Source organism: Monodelphis domestica, chromosome 6 (genome assembly GCF_027887165.1).
Source record: "Monodelphis domestica isolate mMonDom1 chromosome 6, mMonDom1.pri, whole genome shotgun sequence".
Lineage (NCBI taxonomy): Eukaryota > Metazoa > Chordata > Mammalia > Didelphimorphia > Didelphidae > Monodelphis > Monodelphis domestica.
The window spans coordinates 123,716,427-123,733,317 of NC_077232.1; the positions used below are offsets into that span (position 1 = coordinate 123,716,427).

The 16,891-nt window shown below is 35.4% G+C and overlaps 1 protein-coding gene across 5 annotated transcripts in view; it reads left to right on the top strand.

The window, feature by feature from the left end:
- DTHD1 (death domain containing 1) overlaps window positions 1–16,891 on the top strand; it is a 116,407-nt gene that overhangs the window by 94,882 nt on the left and 4,634 nt on the right. For all 5 annotated transcript variants that reach the window (XM_056802515.1, XM_056802517.1, XM_003341422.4 and 2 more), the window contains 2 exons: window positions 1,722–2,011; window positions 5,767–6,011. In XM_056802515.1, coding sequence (XP_056658493.1) covers window positions 1,722–2,011; window positions 5,767–6,011 — 535 coding nt within the window. The remainder of the gene's footprint in view (window positions 1–1,721; window positions 2,012–5,766; window positions 6,012–16,891) is intronic.

Genomic DNA, 16,891 nt, shown 5'->3' on the forward strand with positions numbered 1-16,891 from the left:
ATCTTCCTCCCAAACTGGCCCCCTTTTCTGACTTCCCTGTTTCTGAAAACGATTCCACCGTTCTGTCACCAAGGAGACTGGAAGAGTCTTTGCTGGCACAGGCTATATACAAACTAGCAGAAAGGAATATTCCAGTCATTCACTTGATTCGCTTTGTTGCCACAGTCTTGATGTTTTATTTTCTTATTGGGAAATATAACCCTGTTTTAAAGTTCAGAACCTTAGAGTCATTTAAGAAAATTCTTACTTTCATTTATCCCTATCATATTAAAGCATTTATTTTTCTTCAGTAATATCTCAACTTTGTTTATTTTCATTAGTCTATTCCATTAATTTATTGTTGGGTTAATGTTCTAATTGTTCTAATAAATTTCATTACCCTCCCTCCCCAAAGTTTTAAAGACTTTTCTTCTGACTATTCATATGACTTTTATATCTTTTGTATCTCATATAAAACCTAGCATAGGACTATGAACGTATTAGGCATTCTATTAAATAAAATTTGACTGTATGAATGTAGTCTCATCCAGCTCATCTCCTCTATTTGTGTTTCCCCAGACACAACCTCTTATTTCTCATTTTCCAGCTTTTGCATACTCCATTGCCCTTGTTGGAACTGATTCACTCATAAGTTCTAACCATCTACCTCCTTCATGAAGCTTTCCCTGACCACTCCCAGATACTCTATTTTATATCTTTTCTAAATGTTTATACTGCCTGAAACACTAATTTATAATACACACACACATATATATATAGACAGACAGACAGACAGACAGAGACACACGTACATGTGCACACACACAGAAAGAGAGAGAGAGAGAGAGAGAGAGAGAGAGAGAGAGAGAGAGAGAGAGAGAGAGAGAGAGAGAGAGAGAGAGAGAAAGATAGGGAAAAATGGAAGGAGGAAACTATAACTGATTTCATGGGTATAGGGAGTTTTTAGTGAGAAACTACATGTACTAACACAGGTGAGTATTTTCTTGAAAATTTAATTTCTTAGAGTTTCTGGATCTAGAGGTTAAGAGCTTACCATGGTCTTGTATGTTCTGAGTTGAGGCTGGAACTCAGTTCTTACTAGCTTGGAGGACAGCTTTATTCTCCCAAACTTGTTCCTGACTTCCTCTGGACTTTAAAACCAGGCTCTCTCTACTTGGTCTCATTCTGCTTAAGAAACAATTATATGTTGAAAAATTGTATTCCCTTTGTCCAGATTTAAATATTCTACAATGAAAATCTGTGCTGAGTTGAAAAAGAAACAATGGAGAATTATTTATTTGCCTTAAGATCATCTGTTTTCTGCTTATCTATCTCATTATAAGAGAAAGTTGAATGCTTAGCATCTCATCAGCAGAATTCCATTCACCCTCATTTCTTAACCCTACCCAAGTCTATTACTTCACTGAATTTTCTTGTCACTTGTCTGTTTGACTTTATTTTTATTTTTAAAACCATTGCTTTCCGTCTCAGAATTGTTACAAAAACTGATTCTAAGGCAGAAGAGTGGTAAGGGCTAGGCAATTGGAATTAAATGACTTGCCCAGGGTCACACAGTTAGACTGTGTCTAAGGTCAAATTTGAACCCAGGACCTCCCATCTTAAGGCCTGGTTCTCTATCCACTAAGTCACCTAGCTGCATCTGTTTTAATTTAAATAAAGCAGATTTTCTTTATATGTCTTATATTCTATCCCACATATTTCTTCTTTTTTAAATCATACAGATTACTTGTAATTCGCCTTTCTTCCACCATGGACAATTTCCATCTAGTCCTTTTTGCAGAGTCTCTAGAGGAAGCTACCTTTAGTACCATGGCCTGTGTAGTACTATACCGGAATAAAGAAAACCCTCATAAAGCAATTGTGTCACTTGTGCCCTCCAAAGATTTGATCCAGGAACTTAAGAGCCTGCATAAAAGAGGGTTCAGTGGTCCTCCGGAGCCATCTCAGTTTTTCCAAATGAGAGAAGGAGAACAGATTATTTTAAGGTTTAATGGCAACATTTTTGCTTCAAGTAAGTATAAATTATTTAAATATTTAAATGTATTCTGCCCTATGCTCCTTCCTATAGTCAGAGACTCCATTGTTATCATTTGTTGGAAAGAAACTTGGAGAAATGTGGTGTGCTACAAAGAGCTATAAAACTTGAAGTTCTGTGTTCTAGGTTAAAATTCCAAGTTTGCCATGTACTGTTTTATGGCTAGATGAGTGACTTTAACTCTCTGGGTTTCCATCTAATTTATCTGTGGAAATAATGAGGGTTAAAATTAATGATTTTTAAAGTTGCTTCCAGTCCTAAATCCCATGATTCTTTCCATTTTGTTTTCTGAAAGGAAGAAAAAGATATTTATTTTCTCCTGTTCCTTTTCCAAATGATAGCACAACAGCTTTAGAGTAGAATGGAATTTTTTTAGCAGAGTAGAATAAACACAATTATAACATGCATTAATATACCTCCCACTGTAAAGTTTTAAAGCACTTTCCTCATAACCCTGTGAGGTAGATAGTTCAAATGTTATGACCCCTCTGTTACAAATGTAGAATTTGAGATTTAGAGAAGTTGTCACTTCCCCAAAGCTCAAAACTACATAGGTCTTCAGATTCTGAGTTTGGGGCTTTTTTCATTCATCTCAGTTGCCTTGCCATAATGGTTCCTTGGCAGAATCTCAGATAGAGTCACAAAAAAAAAAGATTTCTTTCCTATACATTTAAAGAATTTTGTCCATAATAGACAAGGAAGAAAGAGACTTTATTATATTAGTCCAGATGATTTGGGATTCAGTTTAGAAAAGGGAAAAGGTTTGGAAACTATGTGTATATGTGGTGGGATACTGGGTTAGAGAGGTAATTAGGAGGATAGAGATAAGAGAAAATAAAAGATTAAGAAAGGTATACAACATTTTATTATTTTATTTTATATTATATTACAATTATTATATTAATGTTATTTAAATAATTTTATTTTTATTTTATAAAACACTATTATTTTATTTTATATTATATTATTATTTTTATTATAGTATATTAATTTATTATTTTATTTTATAAAATAAGACAATAAAGCAAGAACAAGAGTAAGTGTTGAAAGATCGGTAAAAGGAGAGAAGAGAAACAACTTTTGGCTTTAGTCATTGTTCTGACTGGAACCTTTTCCTTCAGACTCTTATGCCTCCACCCACTCAATAAAAGCAATGGATTTTCACAGCAGTAGGAGAAGATTCAGTTGGGCCATTTTCCTTTCTAGGATTCCTGTGGCTCCATATGATATTCTATTTATAAAATGATATAAAAACCAAGGGGACAAGACCTGCCATTCTCTTGAGTTGTGGTCTGTCTTCCTGAACATGCCTCGAATATTCTCCCTCCTCATTTCTGCATCTTAGATTCTCTGGCATGCTTGAACATTTATCTCAAATTCTACTTTCTGTAGGAGGCCTTCACTGGTCCTCAAAGCTGCTAGTGTCTTCTTCCCTTATGAAATTACCTTCCATCTGCTCTACGCATATCACATATGCACAGAATTATTTATACTGTTGTCTTTCCCATAAAAATGTGACTTGTTTGAGGGAAGCGATTGCCCTTCTCCAACTCCATTTATAAGCGTTGCTACTTCTGTACAGTGTTGAAGCAGACAATATTTATACCATAAGGGAGATGCCTTTCCTCTGGTGCTTAAAATGTGTCCCAGGAATAAGTATAATCCCTCCTTCACAGCGACCACCATTTGGCCTTGGGTGAGATGGATGCAGTCTAGACTAGCCAAGTAGGGCTGTTCAGAGGACAAAAGACACCATAGGAAAAGAGGGGAGAGGAGGAAAGGGAAAAGGACAAAGGAAGGGCAGACTTTCCTTCCTGTTTGGCTTCCAAAGCAGAAGTTGTGGGATCCACCCTGGGACATTCCTGCGGAAGACACAGGCACAAAACAGAATGGTCCCACCCAAGCAAGTCCTGTGGATGAATGAAATATTTCCTTTGTTAGACTTTGTATATTGACTGTAGTAAATAGCATCATTGTTGATGCTATCCATGAGTGTACCAGTCTCAAATAGTGTCAGGACCTGTATGTGGATAGCAACAGGTAGAAAGGGGGTGAATAAAGGAGAAATAAATGGTAACAGGTTGAAAGTGTGACTGAGTGGGGTTGCCACACTTTTGACAATGAGCATTTCTCTATCTTACAAGTTCTCCCTTAAAAAGGTCGGGGTGGGGGGGAGCACTAAGTGAATATTCTTGTACATCCCAGCAATTACACCATTAGTCAAGTCAAATCAGGAAATATTTGTTAAGAACTTTTGATGTGCCAAGCTAGGGCTTTAGAGAAAGTAAAACAAACAAACAAAAACCCAGTCTTTAAACAGCTCACGTTCTTAAGGGAGAAATAGTATAAATAATGATGTGCATATGTGATGTACACAGAGCAGATGGAAGGTAATTTCATTAGGTAAGAAGATACTAGCAGCTTTGAGGACCAGGAAAGGCCTCCTACAGAAAGTGGAATTTGAACTGTCTTAAAGGATGCCAGAGAATCTAAGAGGTAGAAATAAGGATCAGTAAAAGAACGGAGATAGGAAATTAAAGGTTTTGCACAAGGAAATAGCTGGACCTTCCAACCAGAATCTGAAGAGAAAATTGCCAGAAGGCAGGAATGTAGTCTAATTCAACATCCCTTTTATCTTCAAGAAAGTACAAAACTATTGCCCTTACAGGATTTACACAATAAGGGTCCTTAAGCATTACATAAAGGAATCCTTATATTTTGCAAAATGAGCAGACTGAGAATCTGAGAAACTGAGGGACTTGCATGGTCTGATGGATATTTAGCACAGAGAGCCAATATTCAAACATTGAGTGGTTTTCTATATGAAAACCCAGAATTTTTTTTACCATTATGTCTCTGCCTTAATGTGTAAAAATGGCCTTTAGAGTATATAAAGCCCATGAAATTTGAAAACCAATATGTGATTAAAATTAATTAATCCATGTAATGGTTCTTTGAGACATTTGAGAACTTCTTGGTTCATTATTTTAGATAAGGAAATGAAAACACTCAGATTATAGATATATATTTCTCTCTAGTTTGGTGCGGTAGGTCATATTACTTCCACAGATAGGAGAAATATGGGTCAAATGCTTTCTCCCTTCAGTGTCTAGGTACTTTGGGTTGTGTACCCTACTAGGCAGAGGGCAGGACATCCCTTTCACTCTAGAGAACAGAACCTAGACACTAGAGCAGCAGAAGCCAAGGAATGTTGTACCCTACTTGGCATAGATTGTATTTTGGAGAGTCATTAGGATATCAAGGGAAAACTGTCACAGTAATGTAGAACTTTGTTTCTCTTCCAACTCTTTCAGGTCTTTCTGTTTTCAGAAAAAAACAAAATCATCTTAAGATACAGAGAAAAGAAGTCTGTTCCTACTTTTATAGATAAGCAAATAAGCCAAGAGAAGTTGTAATTTGCTTAAATTCACCCAGCTTGTTAGAGAGAGAGCCAAGCCTAGAAGCCAAGACTCTTAATTTTTAGTCCATTGCTCTTTGTACTCCACCATACTTCTATTGCTTTTGCTTAGTGAATAAAAATTTCTGTGCAAATTCCTATTTTATGTGAGAGCAGGTCTTTGCAGATCAGTGAGAAACTGAAATTTCAACTGAATATACAATATGTATTCTACTTCAGGCACTGCTCTGATTATTTTGGTTCTGAAGGTCTAATTAAAATCATGCAAAATATGATATTGTGATATTAACCAACAAATTTTACTTAAATTTAGGTAATGGGAAAGATTATGGAAAAGATTACAAGCTTACTTTTCACTTACAAAGAAATCCCAGTCTGGAACTCCAGCTCAAGGAGGTGGATGAATTTGGCAACTACAGTTCCCCTTATTATAAGGGTACAGTTTCAGTTTACAAAGTACCCAAAGACAAACTAGCCAAGAACTTGAATGAACCACTTACGCTTAATGACTTTGGGCATCAATTGCCCACTTGCAAATTGCCATTGAATTTACCTAAGGTGAGTGATGGAGGATGTTGCTGTTCCCTTTCCTAATCAGTTATATGAGTTCACCATACTTACCTAGTCAATCTATCTTGATTAGATGTTTCAAAAGAATTGTATACAATTGTTCTTTCATTGGGAACTTCCCAACTATATTATGAATTCAATATATATACTCAGTCTAACTTAATTTAATATTTGAAATGAATTGAAACAATTTCTTGGTCTTTGGGACTTACAAAGGAATATTTACTTTATACTTGTTTTCTTTTGGTTCCATAAAGAGTTTAATGAAGTATTAATTGATCACTATATACTAAAATGGTGGGAAAATGCATTGGAAATGTTGGGAGTGTTTTGTTTTTTTTGCAAGTAAGAAAATATATAGTAAGATCTTTATTGCATGCATACCTACATACACATATATTCTTACATAGTCACATATGTATATATACATATAGATACCTAGCCAGCTATCACTTCCAATAAGTTTAATAATTTCTTCTTTTTTTGAGAAAATTTTATTTAATTAGTTAATTTAGAATATTTTTTTCATGGTTACAAGATTCATGTTTTTTCCCTCTCCTCCCCACAACTCCCTCCTATAGCTGACACACAATTCCACTGGGTTTTACATGTGTCTTTGATGAAGACCTATTTCCATATTATTGATATTTGCATGGTGATCATTTAGAGCAGCAGTTCTCAACCTCTCAATTTGTAGCAATGAGAATAAATACATAATGCATATCAGGTATTTATATTCCGAATCATAACTGTAACAAAATTAGAGTTTTAAAGTAGCCACCAAAATAATTTTTTGGTTTGGGGTCACTGCAACATGATGAACTGTATTGCGGGGTCACAGCATTAGAAAGGTTGAGAACCGCTGATTTAGAGTCTACATCCCCAATCATATCCCCATCAACCCTTGAGGTTAAGCAGTTGTTTTTCTTCTGAATTTCTACTCCCACACTTCTTCCTCTGAATGTGAATAGAGTTCTTTCTCATAAGTCTCTCTGAATTGTTCTGGATCATCGCATTGCTGCTAGTAGAGAAGTCCATTATGTTCGATTTTACCACAGTGTATCAGTCTCTGTGTACAATGCTCTCTAAGTTCTGCTCCTTTCACTCTGCTTCAGTTCCTGGAGGTCGTTCCAGTTCACATGGAATTCCTCCAGTTCATTATTCCTTTGAGCATAATAGTATTCCATCACCATCAGATGCCACAATTTGTTCAGCCATTCCCCAATCAGAGGGCAACCCCTCATTTTCCAATTTTTTGCCACTGCAAAGAGCATGGCTTTCATATTGTTTTTGATGGTGTATGTATCTCTGATTCTTAATAAGATCTAAGATTGTCTTAGTATTTTTAATAATGCTGAATGAATTATTTAGAACTGAGTATTAACTTACGTTCTGGCATCTCGCATCTTCTTGGGAAATGAATCATTTATGATGTAGGCAGCTTTATTTTCATAAATAACATTTTCATGTTTCAAAGGTCTGTACTTTGCCAAGATATTTAATCATTTGCCAATGTCATTTATAGTTTTATACATACCAGTGCTATGAATACTTGCCTTTAAACAACCTACAGGGATTTTTCGATCAACTAATATTGCAATTTACTTTCCTAATCAATTCTACCTTTAGAGTCAGCAGTCAGCCTCACTGTTGAAAGGAATTTGAGTTGGTATGGTTATAAATAAGGAAACTGAGGCTGAGAAGTTAAATGACTTACTTGTGGTCACATGGCTAACAAATATCATAAGTGGGATCTGAACATAGGTCTCTGTGACTCCATGTTCAGCATGGTATGCCATAAGGAGCCCAGGTGGTGTTTTCGTCACTGTTGCTCATTGAAGTCAATGACATTAGAAGAGAAAAGCTCATCAGTTGGGGAATGGCTGCACAAGATGTGGTATATATTTGTAATAGAATACTGTTGTGACATAAGAAATGACAAATAAAATGATCACAAAAAACCCAGAAAGACTTTTATGAATGATGCAGAGTGAAGAGAACAGAATCAGGAGAACATTATACAGAGTAAGACCAATAATGTATGATAATCAACTGTCAATGACTTAATTATTATCAATAAAGCAAGGATCTAGGGCAACTCTAAGAGACTCATGACAAAAAAGGGTATCCATGCCTTAGAAGGAACAGAGTCTGAATGCAAATTGAAAAATACCATTTTTATATCTTCCAAGAATTTGTCTCTAGTATAGGCAATATGTCTTTTCTCACAAACATGGAAATATGTATTATATGATAATATATATATATATATATATATACATAGCATCTATCATATCTTGTTGGAGAGGGGCAGAGAGTGGGAGGGAGAGAGATAGAACATGGATCCAAAATACCAGAAAAACAAATACTAAAAATTTTATTGATATATAAACTGGTAAAAATAAAAAAAATATATAATAAAAAAGAAGAGAAAGGCAGATTTGGGAAATTAATAACTAGTCAAAGATGTTATCTGAGGTTAGGAATTTGATTTCTAGACAATAATAAGAATAAAGGAATTCTAGACTCTTGCCCAGGGGAAAAATGTATTAAAGAAGGCCTAATCAGAATATATTTGCTTGACATTTTCGAAATCTGGTTTAAAAAACAACAAACCTTGAACTAGAAAGGAAGAACAAAGGAAAGAATTGCTTATGTGTTTTTACCAAGCTATGAAACATAGAACAGGGTTTTTTAATTTTTAAAAAAGTTTTTGTTTCATATTCTTCTTTGGCAGTCTAGTGAATCTATGAATTTTTCTCAAAATACTTTATTTAAATTAGGGGGCATAGAAGGGGCAGCTAGGTGACTCAGTGGATTGAGAGCCAAACCTAGAGTCAGGATTTCCTGGGTTCAAATATGGCCTTAGACACTTCTTAGCTATGTGACCCTGGACAAATCACTTAATCTCCATGGCTTAGTCTTTACCACTCTTCTGCTTTGGAACCAATGCATAATATTGATTCTAAGATGAAAGGTAAAGGTTTTTAAAATAAATTCATAGGTAAAGTATGTAGCATAACATAGGTAATATAATGACAAATATATATATTTTGCCCCCCTTCAAGATGAGGAACTCTCTTAAATCTATCCATGAATGTCTTGGGGTCCATGTACTCTAGGTAAAGGACTATTGTAATAGAGAGAAATCACAACATAGGGAGAATAATAGCAGAGACACCCAGGACTTTGTAAGAAACACAATCTAGGAAAGGCCTGCTAGTTGGTCTGTGCACAAATGCACAAAGTATTTATAAAAAGAAAAATGAACAAGAGATTTTAATATAAAGGGGCAAATTTGACCTCATAGGTATCACTGAACTTTAGAATAAGCCTCATGAATAGGATATGATTTTGGAATGCTAGAAGTTCTTAAAAAAAGGATAGGTAAAATAAGTTATCTATGCTTATTAAGAAGATATAGTAACATGAAAAAATCCAGGAATTAGAGCACGAAAATATAGTGGCAAGCATGTGAATGAAAATAGGGCAGTTCTATTCTTTATCTGCTTTTCACTAACATGGAGGAATTTTTTACTAAGGGAAAAATGATGAGAAACTTGAAGTGAAATGACCATTTTATCTTAGAATTTGGGAAAAAGGAGTGGCAAGTTGGCCTAAATCTCATGTGCCCAACAATTTGAAATCATGAAATTCAAAGAAAGAATGGTTAGAATTTCATAAACCTAAAATTCTATAGGGAAAGTTAACCCAGGAGTCATGAGAAGTCCTCAAAATGTACTTCTGAAGGAAGTAAGAGAAATGCAATGAGGAGGATAAAGTATGATCTAAAGAGACCAGTGCTGACTTTTGGGGTAGAGCCAGGATGGCCAAGTAAGGCAGAGCAAACAATATTTTTTTAAATGCCATAAAACAAGTATAGGAATGAAAGAACCAACAAAGAGACAGTAGAAATAACTTTCAAGAAAAGAAGATTTTAAAAGTAGGTAGAGAACATCTGGGGCACTGGGGTGAGAGGGGGGCATAGTCAACAAGAGTATAGCAAGGAGTGAAGAGTAAACCAAGAACAAACTACACATCCCCACCTCACATTTGCTGTTCCTGGTTCAGAATCTAAACCCAAACCAATATTCAAACCATGTGACTCTGCCTGGGCAAATAGAGATCCAAGCCAACCCATATCCTTTGAGATTTCAAACCTGTGGGGAAGTCCAGAATCCTAGCCCAGGGGAGTCTGTGCTGAAGTGGGCTGATCTGTGTGGGCTCAGGGGAAGCTAGGAGTCCCAGTTTGAGCCTGTGGTGAGAACAGAGACCCCAATTTGGGGTAGTTGGTTGACCCAAGGTGGGGTCTGAATCTTATTGCCAGAGGCTCAGGCCAGAGATCCAGGACAGGGCAATCAACTGAGTGCTTGATTAGATCAAGTACACAGTGAGACCAAAAACATGACTAAGCCTGAGGGTAGAATTTGATCAGTCCCTGACCTGATCAAGTTCAGAGTAATACCAAGAGCTTATGCCCAACCCTGAGGCAAGTCTTTAAGCTATCAGCATCTCAAGGGTTAATTGAATCAGCTGTGGGAGGAGGTCCTCATAGCTCCTAGCCCTCAGGCCATCATGCCACCTTGGAAGAACTAAAACTGGCAGAAACCCACAAAATAAGCTAAGGGCAGCATTCAAGGAAGGACTGAAGTTTAAGAGGGTAACCTAATCTCCTAGAAAACAGAGCCTACATATAAAAAGGTGGCGAAATGAGCAAACAACAAAATAGCACCTAACTAGAGACTTTTTAACAAACAAAGCACAAGGTACAGACATAGAAGGGGATAGTGAAAGAAAAGCAAACACATGCAAAGTCCAAAATAAAAATAGGGATTGGACACAGATTCTGGAAGAGCTCAAAAAAAAAAAACCTCCAATTCAATTGAGAGGCAGAGGAAAAGTGGGGAAGAGAAATGAAAGAAAAGCAAGAAGAAATGGGCCAATTGAAAAAGGAGAACCAAAAACTGACAGGAAAATCAGCTCTTAAAATCAGAATTGACCAACTAGAACCTAATGATTTCATGAGAAATTCAGAAATAATAAAGCAGAACCAAAGGAATAAAAACAGGAAAATATGAAATATTTATTGAAAAAAAAAACAACTAACCTGGAAAATAGATCAAGGAGAGACAATTTGAGAATTACTGGGCTATCTGAAAGGCATGATCAGGAAAAAATCTTGTATATCATAAATAAGGAAAGTATCAAAGAAAACTGCCTAGATATCCTTGAACAAAAAAATAAAATTGGAAATTGAAAGAATTCACAGATCACCTCCAGAAAGAAATTTTCAAATGACAACTTCCAGGAATGTAATAGCTAAAGAGATGAGTGGTCAGGGAGTTCATTGTCATAATCATTATCATCAGAGTCATCATTAGAATTTGTATAGCATCTATTATATGCCAAGCACTGTATTTAGTACTTCACAAATATTACCTCATTTTATCCTCACAACAACTTTTGGAGGCAGGTGCTATTATTATCCTCATTTTACATTTGAAGAAACTGAGGCAAACAGGTCTGAGGGACTTGCTTAGAATCATACAATTAATAAGTACCTGAGTCAGGATTTCAACTCAGGTCTTCCTGACTCCAAGCCTGGCTCTCTAGCTACTTTCACTTAGTTGCCATGATCAACTTTGATTTTAAAGAACATATGCAGAAGATTGAATCAATATGTATGGACTATGAGTACAACATCAGATGGCTCTATTTAGAATAGAATTAAGCATGTTTAAGTTCAAGATAAATTAAGGAAGACCAAAGAAGTACACATATTCTACTACTATTAAAAAAATGAAGAGAACTTTGTAAATTCTGCTAAATAACGGTCAGTGAGCTCAACTGCAGGTTCTGGAAAAAAAATTAGAATATTCACCATTATAGAGACAGTGATCACTTAGTGATCACAATAATCCAGGATGCCTTCCTCAGATGCCCTGTCAGACTAACTCTGTTTCCTTTTTTGATAGGGTAACTAATTTACTCCATCAAAGGAATTCTTTTGATACAGTTTATCTAGATTGCAGCCAAGCATTAAATAAGGTCTTTCATGCTGTTATTATGGAAAAAAAGTGTAGATGTGTATTAGGCTACAATAGAAAAATTCAATGAATTTAGAATGGGTTTACTAGATAGACCTGAAAAGAAATCATTATTAGTTGCACACAGTTTCGAAGGAGGTCTTTAGTGTACTGCCATAATGATGTGTGCTCACCCCTTAAGGAGCTGACAACAATGGTAACTTGGGGGATCAATCAAGACTTTAGGGAAAAGGAGACTAATAGTTCTTATTTTTTGCCCATTTCAGGGTATTCATGTTTCCCCAACTTCCCTCTCATTAGAAGCAGTGGTGTGTAAGGATCCAGTAAATCTGATACACAATTATTGTAAATTACTGATGATTTAATGATTTTTTCTAGATAGATATCTAGGTAATTAGGGGAAAAGAAATGACTCTTCAATTATAGATTCTGAAATAAAAATAATGAAGTGAGGATAGAATTTAAGCAACAATTTTATTGCCCAGGTAGAGCATCACAAATCATGAAAAAAATCAACTTTTAAAGGCAAATTCATTTGGGGAGGATTTGGGGGTGGAGAAATTCAGCAAAGGTAGAACATTATGAGATCATTTAGGGCTGCCACATTGTTAGGAGGGAACATGACAGGTTAGGGCCAGAGAAGAATTCATTAATAGTGAAGTTATTTGGGGAAGTGGTATACCATCTGTTCATTTCCCATTTTAAGTAGTTATTATTGCTAACTAGGTACTAAGCTTAGTTATATTGTTGAAGGAGTATAAGTGTTGTCAGTATCCTGTAATTTTTGTGCCCTTGGGAAAAGTATCAGTTGCCCTGCCCTGGTTATGTCTCTGCATGTGGGAAATTATTTTGGGACATTTTATGTGCATTTAAGAATATATGAATTACACCTTCTGTTTGTGGCTGCCTACGTTTAGCTGTAAACCTCTGCTCTGAAAATCCCACCTGCTTCATGGCTGAGTGGTTATCTATCTGGTTCTGTTTCACAATAGTTCATAGCTTGGAGATTTATGTAAGCAATCAGTTGACCCTAGTTCTGCTTTCAAGTAATGCTAGCTAAACAATGAACTTCCCTGTTTTTCAACTGAACTTCTGACATGTTATTTCTAAGTAAACGATGAAATTGCTTAGATACAATTGTTTTCTCTCAAAGCCAAATAACTTTGCTGGCACAACCTACCTAGAGGAGCAGAAAGACAGACAGGTCCACGAGTTTGAAACAATTCTTTGGATTATCTATTTTTCACTGATTTTTATTTCTTCCCCCCCCTCTGATAAATTGAATGATGGATTTCTCTGCCATGTAAACCTGGATAATTTTTAAGGGTTTACATAATCATATGATTTTTTTTCTAAATCCTGACTAAATAGTTGAGAATATTTTTGAACTGCATCATTTCCACTTCAGTGTTATTCAATTAAAGATAATCTACATATTACCCAATTAATTTTTGAGCTGCAAGATTCATTGGATGGCCTCAAATTTCAAGTCCAAAAATCACTAAAACATAAATAATTAACAAGAAATCAGAAAAGAAGAATGGTTCACAGATTCTCCTTCAGAGACAAAACATAGAAGTCAGAATATTTGGCTTTATTCTGTGCCCAAAGGCAACAAAACCATTTCACAGGATCCTCAGTAATTTTGCCTTACAGTGCTTACGGTAAACATAAGGAGAGCTTTGAAGATAATTGTAGCTTATGTAGAGAATAACTATGGGGAAATTCTATGAGAAACTTGATAAAATCTTCTACACCAAGTCAATGAAGCTAATTGATTTCAATATGAAGGGAAAACAGGAGGATGACAAAACAATGCTTTGTAAAATATGATTCAGTATTAAGAGACAAAAGAGACCAGAGACTCATGAAACCACTCAGAAGTCTCATGCCAAAGATTTTGAATCATTTTTTAAAGAAAAAAAGTCTGGACCTGACAAGTAGGGAACATGACTACAAATCTAAAATTGATTATGTTGTAGGAGTCAGGAAGTGATTGCATACTAATACTAATGGGAGAGTTATTTCTAAATAAAGTCTTTGCAGTCAAAATAGCAGTAAGAATTTGTTGGGAGCAAATATTAAAACCTATGTCAAGATAGAAAAAAAAGAATAATGATAAGAGACAGGTAATGAACAAATGTATACAAGTTCCCATGTGACACAGTGAAATAAGCTATTGATGCCCCAGAATGGAAGTTTGATAACACAGACTATCAATATGGCCAACAGATTTTTAGAAATGTTAGGGAAGGCAAAAGAATCCCCAAACCATCGCAATCTGCAAATAGTTGATCACTTTTCTAAGAAAGAAGCATAAGAGCCAAGGGTAACCCCAGTTTATAAAATTAACTTTACAAGATCTGATACAGAAAAATGAGAAAAGATTAAGAGCAATAGCATATCACAAAACAGAAAAGAGTGGTGGAAAGAGTAAAAAAGTACATGAAGCTTGAGGTACATTTTCTCACAAAAACACATGTCATCATTTGGAAGAATGGGTGTAGCTGGGACATGATGAATGAGGAGTATTCATAGTTCAGAGCACAACTTGGAGGTACATAGTTAGAGGGGATATGCAGTACAAGGAAACTAGATATCCACCTTGATGCTTCAGGACCACCAATGCCTTCTGGTGATGTTACTGGGTTGGCCTCATGAGAACTATTGACTTTAGGATGTGACATCTCCTTTGGGCATGTTTTGCCAGTGATATTCTAGTGTTTGCTACTCAGAAGGGTTTATGGCCATATTTGGGTATATATTTTCTGCTAGGTATCGGTTACTTCCCCCCAGGTTCTAGCTAGTATCTCTTTAGGCTATCTTTGGGCTCCCTCCAACCTTCAGTTGACCACTAGAGCACTCTTCTAAGGATACGTCACTATAACAAAGCTTGGAAAGAATTTCCTCACACTAAGTTCTTTTCAAAACCTTTATATTGGGTTAGACATTACAATGCTTTGGTCTGGATAACTAGATGTTTCAGGTTATTCCAAAATCCTCTCCAAATTAGCATGCAAATAATTTTGAGACAGAGCAAAATATAGGCAAAAGTATGGGTCAATATCCATCTAGCCCACATATCTACCTTTATTTGTATTTGTATTTTACAGCAATAAACCCATAGTTTTCTATGTTGTATTTTATCCAGAGGAGCCTCATTATTCCCTAGTATTTATATTTATATTTATAGCTTCCTTGATAAGCATATGTAAAGAGAACAAATTATAGGAAATGATTTTCTATAGCAGACCAATCATCGCAGTCATACAACTAATCAAAATAGGTAGATAATACTGAGTTTATATTTTCCCCTCTGAAAAAACAATTTTGTTGATTATTTTTAAAAAGCATATGATAGATTAGAATGGTTTGATTCTTTGAAATATCTCTTCTGCCAACGTGTATCTCATGGAAGTGTTAAACTCAGACAAAATTTCCCCTAAAGCACTTAGATATTTATTGACTGACTTTAGAGGTCATTTACTCCAACTCTCTCATTTAATATGTGAAAAAACTGAAACCCAGAGAGGTGATATCATTTGTCCAAAGTTGTACAGGTTGTAAGTTGCAGAGCAAGGTAAGGACTTGACTCATCTGTGACTCCACATTCAATATTCTTTCCAGTATACCATGATACTTCTCTAATAGTTAAGACCACTGGTAACTTTGTTCAGCAATTTTTCTGATTATCAATAGCCTTAGGCAGCACAAATGGCATATAGCTATCAAGGTGGGATATCTTGTAAACGGTCCAAATTGAAGACATTTCTATGTGACTGTTTCTGTATTTATGTATGACACCGCCTTTATGGAAGTAAGCTCTAAAATACTACAGAGGCTCCTCAATGAAATTCATGGCCACTCAAAAGACAATTCCAGAGATTTACGATGAAAAATCCTATCTGCCATCATAGAAATAACTGATAAAGTCTGAATGCTGACCAAAAAAACCCACTATATTATTTTACTTTCTTTCTTCTTTTTCTTTTCCTTTGAGATCTCTTTCATAAAATGGCTAATATGGAAAAAATGTTTTACATGACGGCACATGTAAAATCTATATCTTATTGGAGGGAAAGGTGGGTGGGAAAAAGGGAAAGAATTTGGAATCCAAAATTAAAAAAAGAAAATGATGAAAAATTGTTTTTACATGTAATTTAGGAAAAACAAAATATTATTATTAAAAATCAACCAGCCCAAAATATTATCAAAGAAAACAAATGAATGAAAATGGCTACTTTACAAACTATAACGTACAGTTCTATGGGAAACCCATTTATTTGGTTCATCAATACAGATGTGATGAGCAGGTGCTGAAGATGAACAATATGTTGATCCCAGACATAACCATGAAGAAGATCTGGATTTCATCTGGAAAACTATATGGAGCTTTTTCCAAGATATAAATGCTCACATTGAAAATGTAACAATAGCCACTCAGAAGCCAGTTTGAGGTGGCTCCATAAAACCCCTGCCTATATATGTGTGATTTGTTTTTTTCTGGTTAGTCTATAAGCTCCTCAAAGACAAAAGCTACTTGTGTCACTGGTCCATAACATAGTGGTTTTTTTTTTTTAGCACATATGAAAATGCTTGCTAATCAACTGACTTGGGTGACCAAAGATGCAGAGTAAATCAGTGACATAGTGAAGACCAGGAATCACATCTCCTATGTAAACAGTCCAGTCCTCTTTACACTTCAGTACAAAAAAGTTTGAATTTTTAAAAGTGTTTAAAAAGGGATAATTTTGTATATGATGGCTCTTTGACATTTTTGTGGGTTGCTGATATTTACCCCAGAATGAGTACATTATTTAT